Below are 23679 nucleotides of genomic sequence, written 5' to 3' on the forward strand. Positions count from 1 at the left end.
CATTTCCCTGTAAGTTTTGGCCTTCGAACACAGGTTTTGTATTCCAAAGGCCTCCAGTTGTCAGGCTGTTTAAGAACTCGAACACATAACTGCAGTAGGTCCAGTAGTACAGGTTTCTTGTCCTCATAATAGCTACACCACACCCCATGTCCTCCCACCCTTCCAACCTTCACCTACAAATAAAACCCAGGTCTGTATGTCCTCCTTAGAGCTCGTTTTCCTGCCTGGTTTTATATTATCAGCAAAACTCCACCCTTTCGTCCTAGTCATTAATATAGTTTGTGAAAAGCAGGGACCCCAGCACTGACGCCTGCAATACCTGACTAATAACATTCTGAAGACTTAAAAGTTGAAGCATTTGACATAAAAACAGACATCGATAGCATGGAGAAATGTTTCTTTTCAAACTGGAATAAGTAGACAAAAATATGGAAAATACACTATAATGTGGATTAAGTTGAATAGGTTTCGATTCACTATAATGAGAGGGTATCTGACAGAACCTGCAAAACTCTGTTAAGACTGGACAGACTCGATGCAGGGAGGCGCTGGAGTACCTGGAAGGCTTTAGACAGAAGAGTCAGTCTTGGATTCCAGTAGAAGAGATACAGAACTGAGGTGAAGAGCATTGTTTTCACTCAGTGGGTGGTGAACCTGTAGCGGTGATCGACATGATGAGAGTAGTGGAGTCATGGAGCTCTGGAAGGTATTTACTCGCACTCTTTGTTTGACCATTAAACAATGCGCGATCCATACTAATATTTTATTCCAATTGCATGAGACCTTATCTTATGTAACAACTTTACTGAATGCCTTTGAAATGTCCAATTATATTAGTTTCACCAATTCCCCTCTACCATCCTAGACAATATTCTCCAAAAAAAAGTATATTTGTCAAACAAAATCTCACTTAAAAAAATACATTTTTCTCTGTCCAGTATCTTGATTTGTGGCCTGTTACCACATCCTTAATAATATATTATTGATCATAATGTGGCATCTTATCAAAAGCCTTCTAAAAATCTTATTACCTGGTCAATAATTCTATTAAATATGTCAAACATAATTTTCCCTAACTAATCTGAACTGGTTTGCCCTAAATAATCTATTTCTCTTTGGAGTCATACAACATGGAAATAGACCCTTCGGTCTATGCCGACCAAGATACCTCATCTGTGCTAGTCCTATTTACCCATGTTTGGAACATCTCCATCAAATCTTTCCTATTCATGTACCTGTTCAAATGTCTTATAAATGTTATTATATCTCCCTCCATAACTTCCTCTAGCTGTAAGTTCCATATACCCACCATTCTCGTTGCCCCTCTGGTTCCGATTAAATTGCTCCCCTCTCACCTTAATCTTATGCCCTCTAGTTCTTGATGCCCCTACTCTGGGCAAAGAAACTCTGTGATTTACTCAATCTATTCCTCTCATGATCATGTACACCTCCGTAAGATCACCACTCATCCTCCTGCACTCCAAGGAATAAAGCCCTAGCCTGTTGAACCTCTCCCTTTAGCTTAGGCCCTCAAGTCCTAGCAACATCCTCGTAAATCTTTTCTTGACCCTTTCCAGCGTAATGGCATCTTTCTTACGGCAGGATGACCAAAACACAATGCTCCAATTGTGGCCTCACCAATGTCTTGGACAAAAGTAACATAATGTCCCAACTTTTATACTCGATTCCCCGACAATGAAAGCCTACTTCACCACCCAGTCTACCTGCGATACCACTTTCAGGGCACACTCCTCAGAGCCCTGCCGATCACTATAAAGGTCCTGCCTAGTTTGACAAATTGCAACACCTCACACTTGTATGAATTAAACTCCATTAACCATTCCTCAGTCCACTTTCCCAGCTGATCAAGAACTTGATGTAATTCTTGATAACCTTCTTCACTGTCAACAATACCATCAACTTTAGTTTCATTTGCAAATGTAATAAATGTGCCTTGTACATTTTTATCCAAATCAGGTAACAAAAGGGCCCAGCAATGATCTATGAGATACTCCACTAGTTATCAGCCACTAGTCCAAAAAACAACCTTCCACCACCACCCTCTGCTTCCTACCATCAATTAGATTCTGTAGCCTGTTAGCTAGCTCTCCCTGGATCCCATGTGATTTAACCTTCCAGAGTAGCCTACCAAGCAGAACCTGATCAAAGACCTTGTGGAAGTTCAGAGGCTTTGCTCCAGATGTCTATTAAACCTGCCCCAAAAAACCTTTCTTCTACTGTGGTTGAACTAACTGACCTGTAATTGCTGGGCTTACTCAGATTTTTGAACAAGAAAGAAACCTTGCTGCGCTCCAATTCTCTGGCAAGAAAAAGTGAAAAATTATAATCACTACCTCTGCAATTTGCAAACAAATTTTCATTTCATTCTCTTTATTTCAGTCTACTTAATATCCTGAAAATTAAAACAGAAAATTATATCAATGTAGGATGAATGTAAATGGGTGATTGTTGGTCAGCAGGGATTCAGTGAACTGAAGTGCTCATTTCTGTGCTGTATGACATTCAAAGACTTTTCATTACTTAGAAAAAAGGTTTTGTGACATGAACTGATCAGAATAATACTGTGAATAAAATAATTAGAGCCTCTCTTATTGTAACACTCTTCTTTAAAATAATTGCTTTGGAATAAACATATTTATTATACAATCTCAAATGGAACCATTAACTATATATTTTAATCAAATGTTGAATATTAATGCAAAGTTTACAAAAATCACAAACTAACAATCAATAAATGCTGCAGTAAAAGGGGCTTATGTTTACTGGGCAATGGAGAAGAAATAATGAGTCAATTTGTATTGCACTAATAATGTATTGCAGAAATAATGAGTCAATTTAAAGGGAAACCGAAAAACCGTCAAATGCAAATAAAATGCAAAACAGAACAGACTAGAGTCCTTAGAATACACAACACAACAAGTAGTCAAATATTCTCTTTCATTTCCATGGTTTTACATTATGTCTTTCACTCTTCATTTAAAACATCATGTCCGATAACTTAATATTGTAGGTTTCACAACATCTATTATTATTCTCTGATTACTCTCCTATGCATCATTGTCCTTCTGACTCTCCTCTCCTCCAAATTGCATTGAACTTGGAGAGTGTTACCTCCTTCTAGCTATCCAGACAAGATTGAGTTAAGCTGTTTCTTACCTTTATCTGCTGACGTCTCAGCATGGCCAGCTCCCTCATATCTCTGAACGGCTGCAGTAGATATTGATAGAGTTCTGTGGTTGCTTCAGATAAAGCAGCACAAGCATCATCTTCTTCTTGGTACAATTCCAACAGTTCCACCATAGCATCTGTAATCTTGTGTTTCTCCAGCAGCTACATGCAAATCAAAATTTGTTTTACAATTTGAATTTTGCAGTCCAATTCAATTCTCAAATATACTTTGTTTATTATCTGACTCTGAAAACTCAAGGGTTAATAGGATATTCAAAAATATATCTCAATCTAAAAAATGGTAGCTATTATGCCCACAACACAATATTCCATTAGAAACTTTTATTTTGTATGCCAATATCAAACGCATTATTTGTGGCCGACTTTGCCTGGCATGATGTAGGTGTCAGCTTAACCAGACTGTATGTTAAGGTAAAACAACACATCGTTGATTCAGGATTTAGTACCAGATTTAGCAGAAGTGAATAAATCTTGCAAGACATAAAGAAAAAGAATAACAAATGAGATGACATTTATTCAATTTACAGCGGAACTAAATAATATTGTCTTAAAATAAAGCAGGGGCATGTTAAAAATTGGGACTAAAATATTATCAAATTCAAGATTTGACTTGAATATTTGGATGAAGCAGATAAATAAACTGGGTGAGTAATTTCAACTAGAATCATGTCTCAAGTGGAGGATAATCAATAATGCAGAGAGTGGAATCAAGTGACCTTTGAAACTTACATTTGCATGCACAAAATATTTGAAACCAGCTATTATAAGTTACTTAAATTACAACTGGATCAAAGATAAGCAGCAAATAATTCCCAGAAACCATATCAAACCAGTTTGCTAAATTGGCTTCTATTAAGGACAAATCCTTTGTTAGCTTTAACTTCAGAAGGCATTGCCTTTAGCATACTTCTACCTCTAATTAAGTGAATAACTTAAACGATCCTTACATTATTTCATTAAACGATCCTTACATAATCTCTCTATAAACTATCGTACGAACACCTCGCTCAGTTTCTCACTCCAGATAATCCAAGCATATAGTTAATAAGAGCAACTCCTACATAGGTTCACTTGGAATATCAATCAACATATGGTTCCCGTTCAAGAACTATCATGTAACTCTACTCCATCTCTCTATTCACATAGCCCAACGCGCCCACATCTGCCTGACAAAATTACCGCCTTTGCTAGTTCTATTCTGTGCTACTTTTTCAGATGCCTTTTGATAGTTGTAGCTATGCAGAATACAGCACAATTTGAAGAAGTGCAATACCATTGTTCATATATTTACTGTAATATAGATCTTAAATTACAGCACAGGCATGACATGTACTGCCTTGGAGCAGTGCAATGGAAACAAAATATGCAAGTAGGAGTAAACTAAAACTACACCAAGAAGTGCTTTCTCCCCACCCAATGCAAACCATAAATGCTAGTTGTGACACTGGATACCAGACTGAAACAAACATACAAAATAAAATGCTAAGTAAAGCATCGAATTAAATAGCATTCATATGCTGAGAATGAAAGTAGATGTGTACTGAAAAAGGAGATTGAGTTAAAATTCAGGTCAAATAAAGTGATTTTCCTACAAAAAAATCATTTCATAAATCTTCATTGGTGAAAAATGTGATTATGGCCCATTCTTGTAACTCCAGAAATATCACTAGACACTGTAATGAATTCTGTCAATGCCGCACAAGATGAATTCATTTCCTGCTCACTGCTCTTCTTGGAGCATTGGAGGAGAACAAGGACCTTGATCCCCAACTCAATCAATTTTCACATTCCCTCAACTCTTCTCTACCCCAAAAATATCCCAAATCAATAAACCGATACTCCCCCTTCCCCCACCTGAAATACCCGCAAGTCCAACTTTCACGCCCACAAATGAACAGCCAGTCTAATCCCTCCTCCCTCAGGCAAACAATGTGTCTCCCTTCAAACATACCAGCGGCTAATGCCATGCCCTCTCAGAACATTCAAAACTACCTGCCACATCAATTGTCCCTCAGACAAATGGTTAATCTGATTTGCTCCCATCCCTTTGCAAATTAACTTCCAGTCCAGTAACACCATCTTTCAAACCCAGTGACAATCTGATTGCCACCTCCCACGGCATCCACCTTCTTTCAAACATAATTTAATTTTCCACATTTCAATCAAGGTAATCCACTTGGATCAGTCTGAAGAAGGGTCTCGATACGAAATGTCACCCATTCCTTCTCTCCAGAGATGCTGCCTGTCCCGCTGAGTTACTCCAGCATTTTGTGTCTACCTTCGATTTAAACCGGCATCTGTAGCTCTTTTCTACACAAGGTAATCCACTTGGTAGAAACAAGTAACTGTAGATGCTGGATTACAAAAAAAAGCCACAAAAGTGCTGGAGCAACTCAGCAGATCAGGCAGAATCTCTGGAGAACGTGGATAGGTAACGTTTCGGGTCCCGATCCAAAACATCATCCATCCATGTTCTTCAGAGCAGCTGTCTGACCTGTTGAGTTACTCCAGCACTTTGTGTTTCCTTTTTAATCCAATTACTACCTCACTTTGCTTTGTCCCTCATCCAGAACCCTGCCACAAGAGGTGTTGTGAATAGTACATTTTGATGCTGAAAACATTTAACCTCAGAGTCCAAGAAGTCATGGACATAATTTTTAGCAGAAACCCAAGAACAATTTGTGCAGATGCTTTGTTTTTTCTTTTAACTAAATGCCAAGACATGATGCTCTTTGTACATGAGATAAGCCACTGTTTTGTGCTATTTTTCTAGTTTATATGTAGCTTAATTTGCAAAACATAACCTTTGTGATTCCTTTATGGCCTATGCACATTGCTGCAATCAAAGCTCATCATTTGATTGGCTTTGAAATGGACAGGGCCACAGTAGAAGGGCAGTTAAGAATCACTACTGAGGGTCTGGATATATACCGAGGCCAGACTGGGTGAGGATAGATACAAAATGCTGGAGCAATTCAGCGGGACAGGCAGCATCTCTGCAGAGAAGGAATGGGTGACGTTTCGGGTCAAGACCTTTCTTCAGACTAGTCAGGGGAAAGGGAAACGAGAGCTATAGACAGTGATGTAGAGAGATATAGAACAAAAGAATGAAAAATATGCAAAAAAGTAATGATGATAACAGAAACAGGCCATTGTTAGCAGTTTACTAGGTGAGATTGGGAACCTGGTGTGACTTGGGTGGGGGAAGAATGGAGAGGGATAACTTGAAGTTAGAGGAATCAATATTCATACCCCTGGGCTGTCAGCTGCCCAAGGGAAATATGAGATGCTCCAAATTTCTCCAATTTGCATTTGGCGTCACTCTGACAATGGAGGAGGCCTAGGACAGAAAGGACAGTGTGGGAAGGGGAATTAAAGTATTTAGCAACCAGGAGATCAGGTAGGTCCAGGCAGACTGAGCAAATGTGATCAGCAAAACGATTGCTCAGTCCACATTTGGTAAATTAACCAATTAATCTTATTGGGCCAATGTAAATTGAGTGTTGGCTCAGAAGGATTTTCTGATGCCTGTCAAAGAGTGCTAAGGGATTATTTCGGATCGGTCAAGTGGTGCTTAGCAGGTCTTCATAAATCCATTGAAATTTATGACACAGCAATAGGGTATTCAGCCCATTTTGACCGTCTATCTACATATATACATATATATATATATATATATACACACATTACCAAAACTCAGATATCTTGGATATATATATATATATTTGTATGTATGTATATCTCTCTGAGAGACATGTGACATGTAGACCTGCAGCCAAAACAGTAAACCATAACGCCACAATTTCTGCGCCACCTTAATCACCACTCTCGCAGCGACTCTTTATAACAAGTTTAATTTAAATCGGTCTTATATTTTTTAAGTTATAGACATTTTAAAGTTCAAAAGTCTAATTTCTAAAGACATTTTTCCAAGGGCTGCTGTGCGTATGACATCACCAGAGGGCACGCACGGACTCTCTCTTCACTCGCACAAACAAGATGGACGCCGTTAGCGGAGCCGCCCGCCCGCAATTAGGGGCTCCCCTCCTCTCTTCTCTCCTCTCTCCCCTCGCTTCTCTCTCCCCTCTCCGCTCTCCCCCACAACCGCCGCGAGTAATCTTAGCCCGTCTCCAGTAGTCCAGCGCTCCCTCCTCCTCCCTGCACGCTCGGTAAGTGGCTTTCGCCGCCAACGGTTCTACGGAGTGGGGGTGGGCGTGGGGGGCGAGTGGGTGGAGGGGAGGATGGGGGTGAGGGTGGGGGAGGAGAGAGTGGGGAGGCGGGGGGTCGGGGAGGAAAGAGGGGGGCTTGTGGGCAAAGGGGGGTGGGGGAGAGTAAGAGTGGGGGGAGGGGGAGGGTGGGAGGAGGAGAGAGTGGGGGTGGGAAGGAGAGTGGGACTGGGGAGGGGGACAGCGGGGATGGGGGGAAGGGGGTTGGTGGTGGGGAAGAGAGAGTGGGGGAAAGGGGGATGGTGGGGAAAGGGGGAGTGGGGGAGAGTAAGAGTGGCAGTGGGGGAGGAGAGAATGGGGGGTGGGGGGATGAGAGAGTGGGGAAAAGGGGGGTCGTTGGGAAAGGGGAGGTGGGGAGAGTTAGAGTGGGGGTGGGGGAGGAGAGAGTCACCTCCTCAGTCACACCCTCTCCCCTTCCCTGCCCCCCCCTCTACGAGGAATGGGCCCAGCACGCCGCCCATTACCGCACACAAGCCGCAGCGGGCAGCTTCTCCTCCTCCTTCAGCAGCCGCTTCCACCGATGGCGGCGTCGACGAGGGGAAGAGGGGAGAGTGGGGGGGAGGAGAGAGTACGGGTGGGGGTATAATGGGTGGGGGAGAGTGAGAGTGGGGGAGAGTGAGAGTGGGGGTGGGGGAGGAAAGTGGGATGGGGAGGAGAGCAGGGTGGGGTGGGGAGGAGGGAAGAGTGGGGGTGGGGGAGAGTGGGGGTGGGGAGGACGGAATATTGGGGTCGGGGGGAGAGTGGGGTGCAGGCAGTGAGAGTGGTGGTGGGGGGAGGGTGGTGGGGGCGAGTGGGGGGAGGGGGAAATAGGGGTGGGGAGGGGGAAATGGGGTGGAGACAATGCTGGGGGGAGTGGGGGTGGGGAAGAGGAGGGGCAAGTGGGGGTGGGGGTGGGGGCAGGGGAGGGGCAAGTGGGGGTGGGGTAGGGGGATTGAGTGGGTCAGTGGGGGGAAGAGGGGGGAGATAATGGGGATTGAGTGAGGGGCTTGAGGGTGCTATACCAATACAAGAGAGGCTTTCGGTCCAGGGCTCCTCAGTCACAACCTCTCCCCTTCCCTGTCACCCCTCTACGAGGAATGGGCCCAACGGGCCCACTTGGTCTAGTGCTTGTTAAAAATGCACAAAGCTGATCCCATTCCCCAGCTCTTGATCCGCACATGATAATTTACAACTCCAAATGCTTATACCAGTTCTTTTCCAACATGGCTCAGACTGCGGTCTCCTAACTTCATAGTCCCTGCTTTCCCTCTCTAACCCCTCCCCCTTCCCAGTTCTCCCACTAATCTTCCTATCTCCGACTACATTCTATCTTTGTCCCGCCCCCCCCTGACATCAGTCTGAAGAAGGGTCTCGATCCGAAATGTCACCCATTCCTTCTCTCCAGAGATGCTGCCTGACCCGCTGAGTTACTCCAGCATTTTGTGTTTCCCTTCGATTTAAACCAGCATCTGCAGTTTTTTTTCCTACTCCTAACACCACTGTTTGATGAATGAAATAATTTCTCAATTTTCTAGTAATCCTTCCACCAATTAACTTTAATCCCCTACTGAATCCTATTCTAAAGGGAAAAAAACATATTTTCTGTTAACCGTGTCTATCTTTCGTTATTTTATATAATTAAATTTCCTCTCAATCTCCCTTGATCCAAAGTCATAGAAAACCGCAGCTGAATTGGTTTCTCTTCTTGACTATAATTCTCCAGTTATTGGAACATCCCAATAAATCTTCTGTATTCTCCTTCTAATACTGTCATGTCCGGTAGCGAAGTATAATGACCTGAACGGTAAACTGAGGCCAGACTAGTGTATTATCCAAAGGTCTACGGTTATCATTGGTTTATGACTGCTGCCTTTGTAAGAATTTGTTTTCAGATTAAAGCCACCTTGCCTTTTTCAAATGGGCCAGATGTTTGTTCTTAGCATGTGTGGTTCAGAACTTCTCTGTCTCCAAGCTATTTAAATTGTCATACATCATTTTTTGCTTGTAGGTCAGTGACTTTATTTGTTGATAATGTGGGAGAATAAAATAAGTTTAGTGTAAATGGCTGCTTTTAGGTCAATGCAGACTGGGTTGTTCAAAGGGTATGTTTCCATGCCGATGCACTAAAATTACATGCTGATGACTCGATAAATTAAAACATTCACTGCTACACTCATCTAAGGCATCACTTAGAATTCACTGGAATTTTGAAGAAATATACTTTACTATTTAATATTGTAATAATTAACTGAGTTCTATTTAACGGATGATGATTGCAAGTGAATAATTAATCAATAGGTGCAGTGGGGAATAACTTGAAAACATCAATATGGTACATTGAGACAAAAGTAGTAAATTTATTGGGCCAACAAGGTGATCCATGCATAATAAAATGCAGTCGAAGACTATTTGATAAGTTTGGACTTAACAAAGTTGATATTGATAAAAGATTAAAACGGTTAAAATGCGAAAAGACCAGAATAAGATTGAGATGGCATGTTTTTGTGCCATCATATGAGAGCAAAAGGCAAAAGTCAGAAGATTCACACTGGATAAAGCTTTCAGTGTTTGAATGCATAAAGTTAAGAGTAGGAAAGGTTTGATTACTATGTGTAAGAAAGAACTGCAAATGCTGGATTAAACCTAAGGTTTGATTACAATTGCATTGAGCGTATGGGAGCCCTGGTTGCTTTGCAAAAATTAAATAAGCACTTGGATAGGAGATTAAGTTATCTAGTGCACCACTGATACACATCAAATTATATATTTAATGCAGACCTCCCAACATTTGATTTTACAAATTCAGAATTTTGTCCAAAATTCAGAATTTTGTTGTCCAAAATTCAGAATGTTATTGTCCAACATTCAGAATTTTACATCAAAATTCATAATATGGCGCGTAATGCAACTTTTCAGCAAAAAAAAAGTATGCACGCCAAATGCGCATATGCATTGCACTACATTCATTTGTGAAAAACGATTATTATTTCCAACAGTCTGTAGTTCTTGGACTACATGTACAGTCAGGCCTATCATGAGTATATTCTGCTATTTATAGAAAGGTTATTGAACAGAAATACCTTTTACAACACAAAGAAAAAATTGTTTTGTTTTGTTTTTTCTATTTTGCCTTTTCCTTACACATCCCAATTCTCTTGGTATTGAATAAAAGAACAATGGTCATAGAATGTATTACTAGGTTATGAAGAAAGAGTTTCATTTAAAACTGCACATACATAAAACTGAACCCACCAGAACTTCTGTTATCCATCATGAAGATTGGAGGTGGCATTTGAAAAATAAGAACAAAATTTCTCCTGCGAAGGAGAAAGGAGTGGCCACTGTAATTAATTCACTGTATTCAAAGGCTCGGGTGCACCGAAGGAATGTGATATGAAGGAAGTCCAATGAAATAATCAAGAAAACAATGGAAAGAATTGGAAGTGGTGCTCCATTGCACCATTTAGAATAGTGTAAAGCAGTGGAAATATTGGTTAAGGTTTATCTGAAGCTTATATAAAAACTCACTGACATTCCATAGAAACATAAAAAATAGGTGCAATCGGCCATTCGGCAAAGTAGGCTATTCGGCCCTTCGAGCCAGCACCCCCAAATGTTGACGTGACAGCAGGATAGGCAACATCTCTGAAGAAAAGGAATGGGTGACGTTTTAGGTCGAGACCCTTCTTCAGACTGAGAGTCAGGGGATAGGGAAACTAGAGATATGGAAACATACAAAGATGCAGCAGGTAAGGTGTGAAAAGGACAGATCAAAGCAGACGTTGAACAAGGAAATATACAATGGTTCGAGTTTGGTCTGTAATTTGCAGGTTAACATAAAGCTGATGGTATTCCTTGATTAGCATTAATGAGATGCTGCTGTAGATCATTTAAATCCTCCATACTATAAGCACACTGACAGTGACAGATTGAACAAATATTGATTGCTGGTATTGGGTCCAATGACACAATTTAAACAGATAACTATTTTTTAAATTTTGCTGGCCTCCAGTTCTCCACTATTCAACAGCTATGTTGATGGTCAAGAGACTTAAAAGAATCAGGAAAGCCACATAGTACACAATGCTGTTGTTTCCATAGCCAATGTTCTATAGATTCAGGATCAGTTCCTGTGGATTGAAGGGTAGCTAATGTTATCCCACTTTTTAAGAAAGGAGGGAGAGAGAAAACGGGAAATTATAGACCAGTTAGACTGACATCAGTGGTGGGAAAAATGCTGGAGTCAATTATAAAAGACAAAATTGCAGAGCATTTGGATAGCAGTAACAGGATCGTTCCGAGTCAGCATGGATTTACGAAGGGGAAATCATGCTTGACTAACCTTCTGGAATTTTTTGCGGATGTAACTAGGAAAATTGACAGGGGAGAGCCGGTGGATGTGGTGTACCTTGACTTACAAAAGGCCTTCAACAAGGTCCCACATAGGAGATTAGTGGGCAAAATTAGAGCACATGGTATTGGGGGTAGGGTACTGACATGGATAGAAAATTGGTTGGCAGACAGAAAGCAAAGAGTGGGGATAAATGGGTCCCTTTCAGAATGGCAGGCAGTGACTAGTGGGGTACCGCAAGGCTCGGTGCTGGGATCGCAGCTATTTACAATATACGTTAATAACTTGGATGAAGGGATTAAAAGTACCATTAGCAAATTGATACAAAGCTGGGTGGCAGTGTGAACTGTGAGGAAGATGCTATGAGGTTGCATGGTGACTTGGACAGGTTGTGTGAGTGGGCGGATGCATGGCAGATGCAGTTTAATGTGGATAAGTGTGAGGTTATGCAGTTTAATGTGGATAAGTGTGAGGTTATCCACTTTGGTGGTAAGAACAGGAAGGCAGATTATTATCTGAATGGTGTCAAGTTAGGAAAAGGGGACGTTCAACGCGATCTAGGTGTCCTAGTGCATCAGTCACTGAAAGGAAGCATGCAGGTACAGCAGGCAGTGAAGAAAGCCAATGGAATGTTGGCTTTCATAACAAGAGGAGTTGAGTATAGGAGCAAAGAGGTCCTTCTGCAGTTGTACAGGGCCCTAGTAAGACCGCACCTGGAGTACTGTGTGCAGTTTTGGTCTCCAAATTTGATGAAGGATACTCTTGCTATTGACGGCGTGCAGCGTAGGCTTACTAGGTTAATTCCTGGAATGGCGGGACTGTCATATGTTGAAAGACTGGAGCGACTAGGCTTGTATACACTGGAATTTAGAAGGATGAGAGGGGATCTTATCGAAATATATAAGATTATTAAGCGGTTAGACATGTTAGAGGCAGGAAACATTTCCCCAATGTTGGGGGAGTCCAGAACCAGGGGCCACAGTTTAAGAATAAGGGGTAGGCCATTTAGAACGGAGATGAGGAAAAACCTTTTTCAATCAGAGAGTTGTAGATCTGTGGAATTCTCTGCCTCAGAAGGCAGTGGAAGCCAATTCTCTGAATGCATTCAAGAGAGAGCTCTTAAGGATAGTGGAGTCATGGGGTATGGGGAGAAGGCAGGAACGGGGTACTGATTGAGAATGATCAGCCATGATCACATTGAATGGTGGTGGTGGCTCGAAGGGCCGAATGGCCTACTCCTGCACCTATTGTCGATTGTTAGTCTATAATTGATATGGTTCAGCTTTTAGTGGTATAATTATTCAGATGTTCATGAAAGCTGATAGTGTCTGGTTTTCCTAAATGGCATTTGCTAGCGCCTTGCACAGGAAGAATGCTATTTACCATTTCTCAATAATTCTTTAGATATAATCCAGACACTGCTGTAGGTTGCTGGGGCATTACAAGAATTGAAAATCAAGTTGAAATCTGCACAATTGACAAAACAAGCCGAATTCTAGACTAATGATAGAGATAAGTTGTTAATAAAATAAATGAAGATAGTCAGACCACAGGCATGTCCAGCCGTTGTTGTCCTGGGGATGTCAAGACTGGCCCTCATTTTTCTTGAGGCTTAACCTTGGAATGGCTTTCTCTTGGACCTACCCATCCCCCATCACTTTTGATAGAATTCTTTTAATTTAATTATATTTAATTATATTTAGTGTCCTCTATATTTTTTATTGTAGTAATTGAGCAAATTGCACAAGCTAACACGCCTGTTATCTCTTAAAAACCAAATAAATAACTGGAAGATTTTATACCTATGATTTGTCAGTTCAAAAATGAAGAAAAATTATTGAAGGATAAATGTAATAAAACCAATGAGACCAATGTTTTGTACTACTTCCATAAAAAAACTGAAAATTCTTTTACTTCCAAACATATTACAGTTAACATGCTGCTTCTACTCAATTGCATAATGTTAAGTAGAATAGCAAAAGCTTATTGTACAGGAATTTAATTTGACTTAATTTAACAGTGGGCTGTTAAATTTTAACAATAAATTCTACACTCTTGCACGTCTTTACAACATTATAAACTGTTATAAGAGGCAGCTTTTCCAATCCCATCTTTTTTAATTTTTTGTGCTGACAAAAGCCAGGCACTGTACTGGCAAACGAGTCAGAAATCTGAAGTTATAGTAGCAGTACTTAGCTTCAGAATTCTTTCAAAACAATAATGAGATACTCACTACTCACTCACTACCACTATAGATGCTTTTAAATAAAAATTTATGTCAAGACTGACAACCTACATCTAATTCTTCGTTATTGCTATAAAATTGGCGTCCACATTTAAAAAAACGAAAATGCTAAAAATCGGAAGATATACAATCGTGCCTTCATAGTATAAGTAGGATCATATTATTCAGCTACTTTATAGCATTTAAAAGCTATCGACCTAAATGTAACAAAAATCAAAAAAGTATTTTAGAATCTTAGAAATTACATCACAGAAGCAAATATGTGGCACACATATTTTAATTTGTTTTGTTTTCAATTTTGATGGAACGTTATTAACATTTCCTCATCCATCAATTCCTTTTTAATTGCTGAAGAGTTTATTTTAAGTAAGACTATTTTTATTTTATGAATACTTTGAGTATTAATGGTATCCTCACCAATATACCACCCCAACAAAGTTGCAAAAAAAAAGATAAATTTCAAATTGCTCCTTTTAGGACTTGCCTGCATACCAAGTAGCTATTGTGATTCCTACACTACAATGGATCTATTTTCATCTGCTATAAAACATTTGGGATGGTTCCATTATGGAAATGAATGTTATTGTACAATTGCAAGTAATTCATTCCTTATGCAGCTAAATAGCTTTTAATCCTAAATTTACTTTTGTTAACAACAGCATTGGAAACATTATCCTACATTTTATTTTCAAATTTCCAGTTTAAAAAATCCTCAGCAGCAACTTTTCTTCTTTGTTTTATTTATAATGCCAGTGTTTGGCAGCAAAGCTCAGTTAATAATACTTTTGAAACTTGAAAATGCAATTTCAAGTCAAATTTCAATTCCTTGAGTATGAAATTCTAGGGTGGCGACTATAATGTCAATATTGATTTATGTAGTAAATGAACACCAGTAGTAGTGCAGTAGTAGTGCAGTAGTAGTGCAGTAGTAAGTTCCACACTATCAAATATGCCATCTTTAGAGGGACACTAGACGTGGACCCGTTGGGCCCAAACCTCTCCTGCATCACTTTTTTGAAGGGTCTCGACCCGAAACGTCACCCATGCCTTCTCTCCTGAGATGCTGACTGACCTGCTGAATTACTCCAGCATTTTGTGAATAAATACCTTCGAAGTGTACCAGCATCTGCAGTTATTTTCTTATAAAGACAGAGTGTCCTCAGCCCATTAAGCAGAAAATTCCTAAGATTCACAACCTACTTGTGCAACTGGGAGCAAAATGCACTTTAAAATTTCTCAACAGTGCTTCTTCTCAGTTGGTACATAGGAGATTGATGATGAATACACATCAAATCCACTTAAGCAACAAGTACAGGTGAATCAGAAGACAAGCAAACCTGCATTTATTCTACCAAAAATGGCTTGCCATAAAAATTAAAAGCAGTCTTGGTTAGGAAATCATTCTGACTGCATGGCAGGTTGAACATGACTTTTTAAATTGGCATTTATTAAGTTTTATAGTATTCAAAAATATAAACTTTCGCCTTAATCCAAAAAGTACAAACGTATTGTAACTACAGAAACAACACAATGGGACAGTGCAATTATTTAGTTTCCAAAGAATTGAGATGCACAGTTCAAGATGTGAGATGCCTTGATTTTTGAAGGGTCTTCTAAAACATTAACTTGGTTTCTCCTTTCTCAGATGCTGCCTAACTTGCTGAGTGTTTTGTGTTTTTATATATCAGATTTATGATAAAAACCCATATTTCACAGATAGCAATAACAGCTGGTTTTACTTGTCAATACCAGCATCAGGCTATTCTACAATGATATAGTTTGTGTTTGCAGAAGTGCTTGACTTCTCAAGATTGTGGATCACATTTCTTTCTTCAGAAGTCATGAGGTGGTGGTGAAAAAAAGTCCAAAACAATGAAATGCAAAGGTTTCAGTGTCCATACAAGCTTGACTGTCCAGAATAAGTCAAGTTTATTGCCATATGCACTAGTACAGTGAGGTACAGGTACAAATGAAAATCTTGTTTTCAGCAGCATCACAAGTAAATAGACTCAGATACATACAGCACTTTAAGTATAATGTAGGATTAATTCGGATCAGTGCAAAAAGGATTAAGTGTATCGTTAATTTGGTATTGCAAACAAATCAATTTGTTAAATGCTAGTTCCACTACTACGTCCTACTTCTGCTAAAAACCGACTGACTCCCACAGCTACCTTGACTACACCTCCTCCCACCCTGCCTCTTGCAAGGTCGGCATCACTTATTTCATCATAACCACCGCATCTGCACCCAAGATGAGGTTTTCCACCCTAGGACATCAGAAATGTCCTCTTTCTTCAATCAATATGGTGTGTGTCGTTACTCCCCCCCCCCCCCCCCCCCCCATTGCTGTGCATGGAGCCCCCACCTCTTCTCCTATGTCTAGCAGGTCTGCTCTCTCGCTGATGGAACAAAAGACAGTTCCCCTGGTTATAAAAACATAAAATCATAGAAAATAGGTGCAGGAGACCATTTGGCCCTTCGAGCCAGCAGCGCCATTCATTGTGATCATGGCCGATCATCCACAATCAGTAACTCGTGCCTGCCATCTCCCAATATCCTTTAATTCCACTAGCCCCTAGAGCTATATCTAACTCTCTTTCAAATTCGTCCAGTGAATTGGCCTCTACTGCCTTCTGTGGCAGAGAATTCCACAAATTCATAACTCTCTGGGGGAAAAAGTTTTTTCTCATCTCAGTTTTAAATGGCCTCCCCTTTATTCTTAGACTGTTGCTCCTGGTTCTGGACTCCCCCAACATTGGGAACATGTTTCCTGCATCTGGCTTGTCCAGTCCTTTTAACGTCTATTTAAGATCCCCTCTTATCCTTCTGAATTTCCAGTGAATACAAGCCGAATCTTTCCAATCGTTCCTCATATGACTGTCCCGCCATCCCGTGGATGAACCTCGTGAACCTATGCTGCACTGCCTCAATAGCAAGGATGTCCATCCTCAAATTAGGAGACCGAAACAGCACACAGTACTCCAGGTGTGGTCCCACCAGGTACAACTGCAGAAGGACCTCTTTACTCCTATGCTCAAATCCTCTTGTTATGAAGGCCAACATGCCATTAGCTTTCTTCACTGCTTGCTGTACCTGCATATTTACTTTCAGGGACTATTGTACAAGGACACCCAGGTCTCGTTGCCCTTCCCTTTTTCCTAATCTGACACCATTGAGATAATAATCTGCCTCCTTGTTCTTGCCGCCACAGTGGATAACCTCACATTTATCTACATTATACTGCATCTGCCCTGCATCTGCCCACTTACTCAACCTGTCCAAGTCACCCTGCAACCTCCTAGCATCTTCTTCGCAGTTCACACTGCTACCCAGCTTTGTGTCATCTGCAAATTTGCTAGTATTACTTTTAATTCCATCATCTCAATCATAAATATATATTGTAAACAGTTGCGGCCCCAGCACCGAGCCTTGCAGCACTTCACTCCCAACTGCCTGCCATTCTGACAGTGACCCATTTATTCCTACTCTTTGTTTCCTGTCTGCCAACCAATTCTCTATCCAAGTCAATACCCTACCCCGAATACCAAGTGCTCTAATTTTGCCCACTATTCTCCTGTGTGGGACCTTATCAAAGGCTTTCTGAAAGTCTAGATACACTACATCCATTGGCTCTCCTTCATCCATTTTACTTGTCACATCATCAAAAAATTCCAGAAGATTAGTCAAGCAGGATTTCCACCTCATAAATCCATGCTGACTTGGACCAATCCTTTTACTGCTATCCAAATGCGCCGTTATTACTTCTTTAATAATTGACTCCAGCATCTTCCCCACCATCGGTGTCAGGCTAACTGGTGTATAATTTGTCGTTCTCTCTCACTCCTTTCTTGAAAAGTGGGATAACATTAGCTACCCTCCAATCCACAGGAACTGAATCTATAGAACATTGGAAAATGATCACCAATGCGCCCACGATTTCTAGAGCCACCTCCTTGAGTACCCTGGGATGCAGACCATCAGGCCCTGGGGATTTATCAGCCTTCAGTCCCATCAGTCTACCCAATACTATTCCTCGCCTAATGCAAATTTCTTTCAGTTCCTCTGTTTCCCTAGATCATCTGTCCTCTAGTACATCTGGGAGATTGTTTGTGGCTTCCTTAGTGAAGACAGAACCAAAGTACCTGTTCAACTCTTCTGCCATTTCCTTGTTCCCCATAGTTTCACCTGTTTGTGCCTTCAAGGGACCCCCATTTGGCTTAACTAATCTTTTTCTCTTAACATACCTAAAGATGCTTTTACTATCCTTCTTTATATTCTTGGCCAGCTTACCATTGTACTTCATCTTTTCACCCCATATTGCCCTTTTTGTTACCTTCTGTTGTCCTTTGAAAGTTTCCCAATCCTCTGACTTCCCACTACTCTTTGTTATGTTTTACACCTTTTCTTTTAGTTTTATTCCATCCCTAACATCCCTTGTCAGCCACGGTTGCCTCTTACTTCTCTTGGAATCTTTCTTCCTCTTTGGAATGAAATGATGGCGAATGAAATGATCCCAAAATGGTGGCGCTGCCCTAGCAGCTGCGGCTTACCTGCGGTCCGTTTGTCTTTGTGTTTTTGTTGTTTTTTTGTCTTAATTGTAGATGTGATGTCGTGTTTTTTTGTGGTTGTGTACTATGTGTGTGTGTGTGTGGGGGGGAACTGTAAAATTGTAAATTTGTCCCTTCCGAACGGAGACCCGACCTTTGTTTTCTGGGTTGGGTCTCCGTTCCTGCTGCGGCCTACCATCGGCCAAACTCCTGGAGCTGCCGGCCTCCAGGGCTCTGGTTCGCAGAGCCCGCGGACCGGACTCACCATCAGCGGAACCGGCCGTCTTCGGAGGCTGCGGGAGCGGCTGCGACTCGCCTTAGGCTCGGGCCGCGTGGATGCCGACATCGGGAGCTCCGGCAGCGGCAGCGTGTTCGCCCGCCCCGGATCGCGGGGCTTGGGTCGGCCGGCCGCGGACATTTCACTGTCCGGCGCGGACTGAAATAGGCCGCGGGATTTTTCTCTGCTCGGCGGGAGCTTCAATGTCGGGTGCCACAACCGCCCCGACGTGCAGCAGCAGCGTCTTCGCCCGCCACGGATCGCGGGGCTTGGGTGGGCTCGCTGCGGACCTTTCACCGTCCGGCGCAGCCTGGAACGTGGCAACTACAACAGCCTGACCGCGGGAGAAGACGGCAGGGGAAGAGAAAAGACATTCTGGCCTTCCATCACAGTGAAGAGGTGACTGGAGGAGACTCACTGTGATGGATGTTTATTTTTTTTTTGTGTTTTGTGTTGGTTGGGGTTGTGTAATTTGCTTATTTTATTGTTCTTATTGTTGGACTGTGGGTGACGAAATCTCATCCAAAAAACTTGTTTTTTGGATGACAAATAAAGATATCTTGAATCTTGAATCCTGCATCTTCTGGATTATGCCCAGAAATTCCTGCCATTGCTGTTCCACTGTCATTCCTGTCAACCTTTTCCAGTCAAACTGACACTTCTGATTTAACCTTCTCCCTCTCAAATTGCAGATTAAAACTAATCATATTATGGTCACTACCTCCTAGCGGTTCCTTTACCTTAAGTTCCCTTATTAAATCTGGTTAATTAGACAACACTAAATCCAGAATTGCCTTCTCTCTGGTAGGCTCCAGTACAAGCTGCTCTAAGAATCCATCTAGGAGGCATTCAATAAAATCCCTTTCTTGAGGTCCAAAACCAACTTGATTTCCCCAGTCTACATTGCATGCATTTAACTCCCACCATCTACAGCACCCCAGCCTCCCCTGTCCCTTTCTCCTTGCCCATCTCTCATCCTTGAATCTCATATTTCCATTTGAAACCTTTTCTTTCCCTCCCCAAGTCAAGTCAAGTTTATTTGTCACATACACATACACGATGTGCAGTGAAATGAAAGTGGCAATGCCTGCGGATTGTGCACAAAAAAGAATTACAGTTACAGCATATAAATAAGTTAATAAGTTACTATAGTGTAAACAAAAATTTAGTCTCTGGAGTTATAAAAGTTGACAGTCCTGATGGCCTGTGGGAAGAAACTCCGTCTCATCCTCTCCGTTTTCACAGCGTGACAGCGGAGGCGTTTGCCTGACCGTAGCATCTGGAACAGTCCGTTACTGGGGTAGCAGGGGTCCTTCATAATCTTACTTGCTCTGGATCTGCACCTCCTGATGTATAGGTCCTGCAGGGGGACGAGTGTAGTTCCCATGGTGCGTTCTGCCGAACGCACTACTCTCTGCAGGGCCATCCTGTCCTGGGCAGAGCTGTTCCCAAACCAGACTGTAATGTTGCCGGACAGGATGTTCTCTACAGCCCTAGAGTAAAAGCAATGAAGGATCCTCAGAGACACTCTGAATTTCCTCAGCTGTCTAAGGTGGTAAAGGCGCTGCTTTGCCTTACCCACCAGTGCGGCAATGTGTGTTGCCCATGTCAGATCCTCTGTGATGCGGACTCCCAAGTATTTAAAACTGCTCACCCTATCCACAGTAGACCCATTTATCTCCAGTGGCGTGTACGTCCTTGGATGTTTAGCCCTTCTAAAGTCCACAATCAGCTCCTTCGTTTTAGTGACATTCAAGAGGAGGCTATTGTCCTGACACCAGAGTGCCAGATCAGCCACCTCCTCCCGGTAGGCCTTCTCATCGTTGTTGGAGATCCGGCCCACCACCACAGTGTCATCAGCAAACTTGATGATGGAGTTTGAGCTGAACCTGGCCCCACAGTCATATGTGTACAGGGAGTACAGTAGGGGGTTAAGGACCAACCCTGGGGGGATCCTATGTTCAGGGTGAGGGAGCTAGATGTGTGTTCCCCCATCCTGACCACTTGGGGCCTGGCGGTGAGAAAGTCCAGGACCCAGGCACACAGAGGGGTGCTAAGCCCCAGTTCCAGCAGCTTCTCAACCAGTCTGCTGGGGACTATTGTGTTGAATGCTGAACTAAAGTCAATGAACAGCATCCTCACATAGCCCCCCTGGCTGTCCAGATGAGAGAGAGTGGTGTGTAGATCCTGGGAGACCACCGCATCATCCGTGGACCTGTTCGGACGGTATGCGAACTCTAGTGGGTCCATGTTGCGAGGAAGGAGGGTGCAGATGTGCTTCTTGATTAGCATCTCGAAGCATTTCTTTCCACCTATATCGCTCCCTACTACTATAATGTTTACTTCTGCTCTTTATTTATCTGACACCCTTTTGTTTACATTTCACCTCTAGCCTTTTTCACTCATTCCACCCATCTGCCAGTCACTCACCCCTCACCTGCATCCAGCTGTGTCGGAAGGAATTACAAATGCTGGTTTATACCAAAGATAGACACAAAGTGCTGGAGTAACTCAGCGAGTCAGGCAGCATCTCTGGAAAAAGGGTCTGAAGAAGGGTTCTGACTCGAAACGTCCTGAATCCTTTTTCACCAGTGATGCTGACTGACCCACTGAGTTACTCCAGCCATTTCTGTCAATCTTCAGACATAATTTCCCAGCCTTTGCTCATCCCCCTCCCTTCTAGCAATCTCCCCACAATTCCAATCAGTCTGAGGAAGGGTCTCCATCCAAGTCAAGTCAAGTCAAGTCAAATTTATTTGTCACATACACATACTCGATGTGCAGTGAAATGAAAGTGGCAATGCCTGCGGGTTGTGCACAAAAATAACAAGGTCCACAAGGTCATCTGTCCATTCTCAACAGATGCTGCCTGGCCGGTTGAGTTCTTCCAGCACTTTGTTGCTCACGATTCCAGCACCTGCAGTTTCTTCTGTGTCTACTGCCATTTTTATTAGTTTCCTTGAGGCTAGTTTTCAACATAAAAGGTACTTATCCAAATCCATCGTGAAAAATAACAGGTGTAGGAAGGAACTGCAGATGCTGGTTTAAACCGAAGATAGACACAAAAAGCTGGAGTATCTCAGCGGGTGAGGCAGCATCTCTGGAGAAAAGGGAATAGGTGACCTTTTGGGTTAGACTTGACCCAAAACGTTTCTATCTTCCATGAAAAATAACAGGTTGTGTCTCACATGAAGGATTCAACCTTATACTAAAAAAAGGGAACGTTGTTCCATATTTGTTTATATTATTAATCCAACCATTAAAGTGGGCATAATTAATTTGGTAACCAATAACTCATGTCATTACAAGCAATAACTCATGTCATTACAAGAAAGTTAACTATTGTCATATAAAAATACCAACTTGTCTCACCTCTTGTAACCGTTTTTTCGCTCTATGCAGTACCTCTTCGTATCCTTTTTGCCTCAGCTCACTCAAACTCTCATAATACTCATCTGGGTTATCATTTTCAGTAAACAAGAGATGAGAGAGGATTTTCCATCCACAAATATCCAGAGCATGGCTAAGATAAAGTTGAAGCTGAAAGCAAAGCACGTCCATCTCTTCATCAATCACTTCAGAGGCTCCAAACAGCACTGACCACATCCCAGAAGGCTCTTCGGGAAATACCGGTAAACAAGGCTCCAATTCTGAATTTACAGCACAAAGTTGTTGATGGATAGATCTCAAATCCTGGAAGGAGAACAGTCGAGCCCAACTGCTGTCATCCAGGTCCATAACATCTTTATCTTGATCCTGGTCCACTTGATCAGAATCTTGACTAAGGGTAGGGTCTACCACTTTGCCATCTTCCAAACGGATCTCAGGAACCCCTGGACTCCTGCCTCCAGTTCCTCCTGGAGGTGGACTCTTGCTGCTGGTCTCTCCTCGAGATGGTCTTCTGACCCCAACCACTTTCCGAGCTGGACTCTTGACCCTAGCAGAGGCTCGAACCGGACTCTTTGACTTGACCAAGGCGTCCTGTGGCACCTGGACCTCCTCTTCTCCCCTTGCACCATGATGGTCCCGGGCCCCGATTTTCTTCCTCTGCACCGTCCTGTTGTGACACGTTATGGCAAACTTTCCTTCCACTTCATTCCAGGCCACGATGAAAACAAACCTGTGTTTTTCCTTCTCGTCGAATGCGTTGGGTCGGACGGCCACCCAGTCGGACTCCAAGTTGTCCTCCGCGGCGAATGACATCGTCTACTCCGTCCGATGGCTGGAGAACAAGGCAGCAAGATCAACATCCGTTACAAGTTGGGAGCTGGACCAGCCATCTTGGTCGAAAGGGTTGAGCCGCCACCTCCTCCTTCTTCTTCTCCCTGCAGCTCAGAGTGCTCCACCATCCAGAGCCATCGGTGGACGGCTGCGGCGCTACCCGGCAACGGCGGCGGTAAGTAGTTGTTGTTGTTGCTGCTCTCCAGAAAGATCTCCGAGACAATGCGGGACTCTTTGCATCACGTGTCAGCGTCTGTTTACAAACCGTCGCGTCAGCAGCGTGCCGTTGGAACCCCCTCCCCCCCACTCTCTCTATGACGATGACGACGACGGCGGATCCGGGCCGTGCCGGGCCCCCGCGCTCATCCCCACCCCCCGGGATCGTCCGCGCGCCGCTGTTGTCGGTTCAACTCCCAACCGCCGCCGCGAGCACGCAATGTTGTTCTCCTCAGCTGCTCGCTGACGGCAGCGCGTAAAGGGTGACGTGTCGCCGTGGCTCCGACCGCTGGGGGGAGGGGAGGAGGAGGGAGGTGAGAAGGCTGGAGGTGAGTGACTGACGGGCGGCTCTGCAGTTAGAGGGAAGGGGGGGGGGGGGGAGTGAGCGAGCGAGGGAGAAAGGG

At 42.8% G+C, this 23679-nt stretch overlaps 1 protein-coding gene across 1 annotated transcript in view; it reads right to left on the reverse strand.

Annotated features, from left to right (window-relative positions):
* Nucleotides 1-23387, reverse strand: part of jmy (junction mediating and regulatory protein, p53 cofactor) — a 100253-nt gene extending 76866 nt beyond the window's left edge. The window contains exons 1-2 of the mRNA XM_078396742.1: nt 22211-23387; nt 3178-3351 (exon numbers count right to left, since the gene is read on the reverse strand). Coding sequence (XP_078252868.1) covers nt 3178-3351; nt 22211-23041 — 1005 coding nt within the window. The 5' untranslated portion in view covers nt 23042-23387. The remainder of the gene's footprint in view (nt 1-3177; nt 3352-22210) is intronic.
* Between the last annotated feature and the right edge of the window lie 292 nt (nt 23388-23679).

The sequence above is a fragment of the Rhinoraja longicauda genome, chromosome 3 (assembly GCF_053455715.1).
Source record: "Rhinoraja longicauda isolate Sanriku21f chromosome 3, sRhiLon1.1, whole genome shotgun sequence".
NCBI lineage: Eukaryota > Metazoa > Chordata > Chondrichthyes > Rajiformes > Arhynchobatidae > Rhinoraja > Rhinoraja longicauda.